The sequence below is a fragment of the Protobothrops mucrosquamatus genome, unplaced genomic scaffold (genome assembly GCF_001527695.2).
Source record: "Protobothrops mucrosquamatus isolate PMUCROS unplaced genomic scaffold, P.Mucros_1.0 scaffold3779, whole genome shotgun sequence".
Classification (NCBI taxonomy): Eukaryota; Metazoa; Chordata; class Lepidosauria; order Squamata; family Viperidae; genus Protobothrops; species Protobothrops mucrosquamatus.
Window position 1 is genome coordinate 54,212 of NW_015389732.1, and position 7,296 is coordinate 61,507.

The window sequence follows — 7,296 nt, forward strand, 5'->3', positions numbered from 1 at the left end:
GCCCAGCCCCCGGTCCTCACCCAGAGCCACCCGGCCCCTCCCCAGCCCCCTTTCGCCCAGCACCCCTTCGTTCCCGGGGGGCCGGCTCCCGTCACGCCGCCTTCCTGCCCATCGACTTCCACGCCACCCTCCGTGCCGAGCGCCCCGAGTCAGGGGGCCGTGCCCGGCTCAGCGGCCTGTGGCGGAAGCCTCCCCGTGGTGGCCGCCTGCCCCATCCCCTCCATCCAGATCAAGGAGGAGGCGTTGGATGAGGCCGAGGAGCCCGAAAGCCCCCCTCCTTCCACCCGGAGCCCTTCCCCAGAGCCCACGGTGGTGGACACGCCGAGCCACGCCAGTCAGTCGGCTAGGTGAGGGGGCTGATAGATCTCAATTCATCCCCACCTGGCCCATCTACTTAGCCGGGAGATAGATGCTTTGGGCAGGCTTGGGGAGACTTAGATGGGAGGCGAAGGCAGCCCCTTGTGGGGTATGAAGAAAGCCATGGTTTAAATGTGGCTTAGTGCCTCGCGATATAAGATCTCGGGACTGAATAATGCACAGGAAAATCGGTGGAGTAATACGAACCGGTTGTTTTCCTGACTGACATCCTGCTAGAGGGGAGGAAGATTAAAAATCCCATCATCTCTAGCCAGCCTGATGGATAGCTTAGTTCCATATCTCTAGTAAGGAGTGTAGCAGTCTTATATACATCAATGTTTAGAACAAGGGAAGCAATAAAATAAAGATGGGTAACAATATCAGTTTCAGGATAATTTCAGCTTGCAGAAGGCATCTTCAGTTCAAAAAAGTAAAAGCTTTACTTCCAAATTAGCAAAACAGAGCTAATTTCAACGTGTTAGATCCCCATTTCTAGTTTTTGTGCAAATCCCTCTTAACTTTCAAGATCCTCCCGCTTTTTCCAGGTCGATCGTTTTAGCTTCTCCTCATCCTCCCCTCCGCCCCGCAGGTTTTACAAGCACCTGGACCGTGGCTACAACTCCTGCGGCCGGACGGATCTGTACTTCATGCCGCTGGCCGGCTCCAAGCTGGCGAAGAAGCGGGAAGAGGCGATCGAGAAGGCCAAGCGCGAGGCGGAGCAGAAAGCGAGAGAAGAGCGGGAGCGGGAAAAAGAGAAGGAGAAAGAGAGGGAGCGAGAACGGGAGCGCGAGAGGGAAGCGGAAAGGGCGGCGGTAGGTTGGTCTGTTGGGCTGAAGGTGGGGTGGTGGGACAGGGGGGCTGAATCGGACCCCCAAAAGGAAGGGCGACTGTTCTCACCCTCGTACAAGCAGCTGACTTAGTGACTCAGCCCTGGCTTAACGGGAGGTAGAAATTCAGAAGAGATTGCCGGCTCCCAAGGATGCAGTTACAGTCATAGGCAAGGCTGTGTGCTTTCAGACCTACAGCGCAGCCTTCCCACTAGGAGACGAGCCTTCTTGGTTCCCACAACTTAACAGTCCTCGACTTACAGCAGTCTCGAGTTACAACCGCACCGAAAAAAGCGACTTAGGGCCAGTTTTTTCACACTTAATGCCCCTTTGCAGCATCCCCGTGGGTCACGTGATCAGAATTCAGACGCTTGGCAACTGACTCACTTAATAAATGTTCCTCTTAGCAACCGAAATGTTGGGCTCAGTTGTAAGTCGAGGGCTCAGTTGTATCACCTCGGCCGACACACTCCAGGGTGTTGCATGGCCCCTGTGGGGATGAAGAAGGATGTGTTGTGATTCCTCGCCAGCCAGTGGACCCGGCAGCTGAGTCTGGGGAATCAGAGGAGGAGGAGGGGGGCCTGGAGTGACATCAGAGGAGGAGGAAGGCTCTGAGGAGCTCCAAGACTTACAGTCTGACGAGCCTGGCCCTTCTACTCGCGCTCAGGCTGAGACACAGCAGTGCTGGGAATCTTGAGTTGGACAGTGATGAAGAACAGCTGGGACAAATCCAGGATGCACGAAAGCGCCGGCAAGAAAAGAGAGTAGGACAGAGGGATGCAATGGGGTGGCTCCAAAGGCAAAGGAGAAGGCATTAGGAAGCCACGCCTTGGCTGCATAATAAAAGGGAAGGTGTGGGAGGTGCTGGTGGCCAAAGGCAACCGTTTGTGTTAAGGAGTCAAATTTCAGTGAACTGTGTTTTGTTTGCCTTGGACATGGACTCAGGTCTGTAAATAATAAAGGGGGATTGGTTTTTTCCTGCAGTTCTAGCCTGCTTGTTGGAAGAGGGGTGTCTCCTTGTGAGTTTAACAAGGACTCACGTAGGCTGGGACAGAACATTATGGCTGATACAGAAGGATCTCCCCCACAAGTAGTGGCTGGGTTTTCCTGGTCCCAGATGAGGCAGGTGTCTTAAGTGTCCACCTGGCTGTGAAGCCTTGCATGTATTCAATACCTCCCATGCAAGAATTGGGAGAGTAGGAAACATCTGGGCTTTTGTTTTATTTGCCCTCTCTCTCTTCCCTCCCGCAGAAAGCGTCCAGTTCCTCCCACGACGGTCGTCTCGGAGAATCCCAGCTCAGCGGGCCGGCGCACCTGAGGCCCTCCTTCGAACCGCCCCCTACCACCATCGCGGCCGTACCCCCCTACATCGGGCCGGATACCCCGGCCCTACGGACGCTGAGCGAGTACGCGCGTCCCCACGTCATGTCCCCCACCAACCGGAACCACCCCTTCTTCGTTCCCCTCAACCCCACCGACCCGCTCTTGGCCTACCACATGCCGGGCCTCTACAACGTGGACCCTACCCTCCGGGAGCGGGAGCTGCGGGAGCGGGAGCTGCGGGAGAGGGAGCTGCGGGAGCGGGAACTGCGGGAAAGGATGAAGCCGGGTTTCGAGGTCAAGCCTCCCGAACTGGACGCCCTCCACCCGGCCGCCAACCCCATGGAGCACTTTGCCCGTCACGGGGCCCTCACCCTCCCCCCGACGGCGGGCCCGCACCCCTTTGCTTCCTTCCACCCTGGGCTTAACCCTCTGGAGAGGGAGAGACTCGCTTTGGCCGGCCCGCAGTTACGGCCCGATATGAGCTACCCGGACAGACTGGCTGCCGAGAGGATCCACGCCGAGCGAATGGCGTCCCTCACCAACGATCCCTTGGCCAGGCTCCAGATGTTCAACGTGACGCCCCATCACCACCAACATTCCCACATCCATTCACATCTGCACCTCCACCAGCAGGACCCCCTACATCAAGGTGAGGCGCTGAGGACCGGCTGAGTCCCTCGGCCGAGTCCCAGGACGGTCCCGGGGGGGGGGCAAGGACCGTATCCTTGATCTGCAGAAAATGAGGCTGGTACACGTGCTCCTCAACTTTCGTTCGTTTAGCGACCGTTCGGAGTTGCAACGGTATGGAAAGAAACGGCTTTTTATGATCGTTTTTCACTCTTAACGACCCACTGCAGCGTTCCCTCATGGTCACGTGATCCGAATTCAGACGCTCGGCAACTGACTCGTGCTTATGACGGTCGCAGTGTCCCTGGGCCCGCAGGGGTAGGCAACCTTGGCCCCTTCATGACTCGTGGACTACAACTCCCAGAATTCCTGAGGCTGGATGGCTCAGCTTGGAAACCTCTCCCTTTCCCCTCAGCATGGCTGGCTCAGGAATTCTGGGAGTTGAAGTCCACGAGTCATAAAAGAGCCCAGGTGGCCTACCCCTGCCCTCTGGGGGGGGGACGTGATCCCTTTTATGACCTCCTGTCAATGGGGAAGCCAGGTTCGCTTAGTCTCCGTGCTACTGGCCTGGCAACTGCAGTGATTCGCTTAACAACTGTGGTCGTAAAACCACCTGAGCAACTGTCTCGCTTAGCGACACCAATTTTCGGCTCAATCCCCACGATCCCGTGGTCAGAATTCAGACGCCTATTTATGACGGTCGCAGCGTCACACGATCCCCTTTAGCGGCCTTCTGGCAGGCAAAGTCGGGGGGGGGGAAGCTAGATTCACATAACCGTGTCACTAACTGAACAACCGCGTCATAAAACGGGGCAAAACCCGCTTAACTGTCCGGTTTAGTGACGGAAAATTTGAGCTGAACTGTCGTAAACTGAGGACTGTCTGCAATAAGGGGCGGTTTTGATCCCCTGATGGAAATTAGAGTTTCTAAAGAGGTAGTGATTCCTTCCCCCCCTTTTTTTCCTTCCTTTCTCCTGCCCCCTCCCTTTTGCAGGCTCAGCAGGACCCGTCCACCCTCTGGTGGACCCTCTAGCCGCCGGACCGCATTTGGCACGCTTCCCTTACCCTCCCGGCACCATCCCCAACCCGTTGCTAGGACAGCCGTCCCACGAGCATGAAATGCTGCGGCATCCGGTCTTCGGTGAGTGGGGACCGCCACGGCGTGCCGGGATAGGGATGCCGCCTGTTGGGTTCACACACAACACTCTCAGCCCCCCCCCCCCAGTCAGGCCAGCCACATTACGGGGCCGGGGCGGAAGGTGGACCGCAGAGGAGACGGCCAACGTCCTGTTTTCCCATCAGGCCAATTCCATGTCTCCGGGACGCCCACCAGGTGACGGGGAAGACCCAGGGGGTGATCAGTGGAAATGTGTCCAGGTGGGCACTGATAAACAGGTGCCACCTTTGTGGGTCTGGCCCTTTCCTGATTTGTTTTGTCTTAACGAGGAATGCTTCGAAGGGGAAGGCCTCCGTCCCCAGGCGAGCTAGCGGGGTGGTCCCTCTTTGCTGTCCCCTAGCTTTGAGCGCCAGGATTGCCACTGGAGACCCCTGTCCCTCTTTCTCCCAGGTGCCCACTACCCCCGCGACCTTCCTGGCGCCCTCCCACCTCCCATGTCCGCGGCACATCAGTTGCAAGCCATGCACGCCCAATCAGCAGAGCTGCAGCGACTGGCGATGGAACAGCAGTGGCTTCACGGGCACCCCCACATCCACGGGGGGCACCTCCCCAGCCAAGAAGACTATTACAGGTAAGGGGGGGCGGCCTCTTCCCCCCCTCTCCCCACCGGCTGCTTCCCGAATGCTTTTCACTTCCTGGTTTTTTTTCCCCTCCTTCCCTTTTCCAGCCGCCTGAAGAAGGAGGGCGACAAGCAGTTGTAATACCTTATTTATTTGTGACGCTGACTACTCAAGTTCCTAGTCCTCGGGGAGCAGTGGAATGTGTTTAATCTGGAGAACTGCTGGAAAAGCAAAAGAAATCTCTTCCGGAGAGAACCGTTCTCTCTTTTTTTCACGCAGGAAACACACACACACACACACACACGTATCCCGGCCCACACGTCTCGCCCTGCAAAGCCAGGCGTGAATCGATGCATATGTTCTATACATAAGTGTTCATTTGTAGGAAAGATTTCGCCAAGACCGGTTCAGGAGTCTCTTTGCATGACTAAACCTGTTAAAAGGCCTTTTTTTGAATGGGAAGAGGAAGGAAAAACAAAACAGAACCGGAGAGAGAAATTACCCAAATGGTTTCCTCATTGGTTTGGTATGTTTTTGGCCATCGGTTTTCATTTTTATTTCATTTTATTTTTCATTTTGAGTAGGTGCTAGTTTCAAGTTCACAACCTCTAATGCAAGCCACTGTGCATAAAAAAAAAGTATATTCAATTTATATATATATATACTTTAAAAAAAAAAAACCACGAGAATCGCAAGTAGTGGCTTTACAACCTCTGGAAATCCAAGTGCTATAATAAGAATTTTAAAAGAAAAAAAAATCTACTTTTATTTTAATACATTGTAGGCAAACTTCATAATTTTAAAGAGAGCTTTGCAGCATGGCGTTTTAAATCTGTAAATAACTTTTTTTGGGGGGGGGGCTAGGGGTTTTAAAAAGATGATTATAATTTCATGAATTCCTGATTATTAATATTATTTTTTGCCTCTACTCCAGCCCGGGCTCCTTCCTCATCATAAAATCATTCTTACTTCTTCACCCGGTGTTCACGAGAATATAGACTTGATTTTTTAAAAAAAAAATAAGAGGAAAAAATATATCAGCAACCCTTTGATTCAAGAATAGGGAGCACCATAATAAAGTCAGTAATTTCAGATCGGCTGGAAGGAGCGCAAGCATTAAAAGGAGTTTGCAGGGATAATATTAAAAAAAACAACAAAAACAATTGTATTTTTTTTTTTTGGCACACACACGTTACATGTGCACATCCTTTATTTAATTACTTTTGTTCCATACTTTTGTTCTCCTCGCTCTTCCTTCAGTAGCTGGTTGCGTTACAAAAGCCGTTGTTTGAGCAGGAAGCCACACCTCTGTTCCAGATTGTGGGTGCCGCATCTCAGGTGCGTCTTTTACATTACACACACCTTTTCCTGCTTTTATTTCTTTTTAAATCCCAGCATTTAAGGTATTTTCTGACCCTAAGCCCCCTACCCTTCTTAGTTTGGGCCTGTTGATCATTTGAGCCAGCCGGTAAATGAAATCTCAATAAGAATTCAAACCGGTTATGCAAAATGCAGGGTTGTTTTTTTTCTGGGCTGGCTGTAAATATCATCTTAAGTCGCCCGTGGGCACATTTGTGCAGGCCAATTTCCTCCCCTCCCCTCCAACTTCAGTCCATCCTCTGGGAATGGACTGAATAAAATCAGAATTTTGGCAAGGCTCAGAAGCTTGCCCTGTTTGGTTAAAACAGCTGCCTTTCCGTGAGAATGTAACGCCGGAATCCCGAACTAAGCTGCTGGAATCTCACTGTGAATCCTCACCCTTCCCACGGTTACATTAGACAAGCTTTTAATTTGGGAGGTGGATAACGAAATGTGTGCCACGTCACAAGTTCCCTTTTCGTTACTTCTCAGAAGCCTTTTCCATCCCGTGTCTCCTCCCCTCCCTCTTAATTTTTGAGAAAAGCCAAGATTTCTGATGCAAAGGCCATTTTAAAAATAAAACACCACTACCACAATATCCTAATTTTCTCAGGACATCCTCTCCGTCCTTCAAAATCCCCTTCAGAGCAATTTTTGTTTTTTTTCGTTTGCAGCCTTACCCAACGCCACCAACCATCCCTTTCGGCGTGCAGTTGGCAAATTCCCCAACACGGACCTGCACCTCAATTTCCCAGAACAGATTTGGCTTGGCTGTTTTTTCTTTTGCCTCTGGGGGTCTTTTGGGGGTCACCCAGCCCCAATTAAGCCTCAATCCACACTGGCGACTTGATGGGTCAGCCGGCCTTACTGCAAAATAAAAACAGTTGAATCCAGCCTTGAGGGAAGAGAGGGGGATTGAGAAGCAGGGAAAATGTGTTTTTTTTTGTGTTTTTTTTTGCAAGTCAGATGCAAAAAAATATATATATTTTTCCCCCACCGACTAGCAAGACAAACTAAAAAAAGAAGTGAAGGAATCTTGAAAAGTTCAGGCAGTGTTTCTGGAGTG

At 52.2% G+C, this 7,296-nt stretch overlaps 1 protein-coding gene across 1 annotated transcript in view; it reads left to right on the forward strand.

Moving 5' to 3' along the window:
* Positions 1-5,106, forward strand: part of LOC107298177 (arginine-glutamic acid dipeptide repeats protein-like) — a 52,756-nt gene extending 47,650 nt beyond the window's left edge. Inside the window, exons 9-14 of the mRNA XM_015827544.2 lie at positions 7-347; positions 947-1,169; positions 2,436-3,156; positions 4,129-4,275; positions 4,702-4,882; positions 4,979-5,106. Coding sequence (XP_015683030.2) covers positions 7-347; positions 947-1,169; positions 2,436-3,156; positions 4,129-4,275; positions 4,702-4,882; positions 4,979-5,012 — 1,647 coding nt within the window. The 3' untranslated portion in view covers positions 5,013-5,106. The remainder of the gene's footprint in view (positions 1-6; positions 348-946; positions 1,170-2,435; positions 3,157-4,128; positions 4,276-4,701; positions 4,883-4,978) is intronic.
* The last annotated feature ends 2,190 nt before the right edge of the window (positions 5,107-7,296 follow it).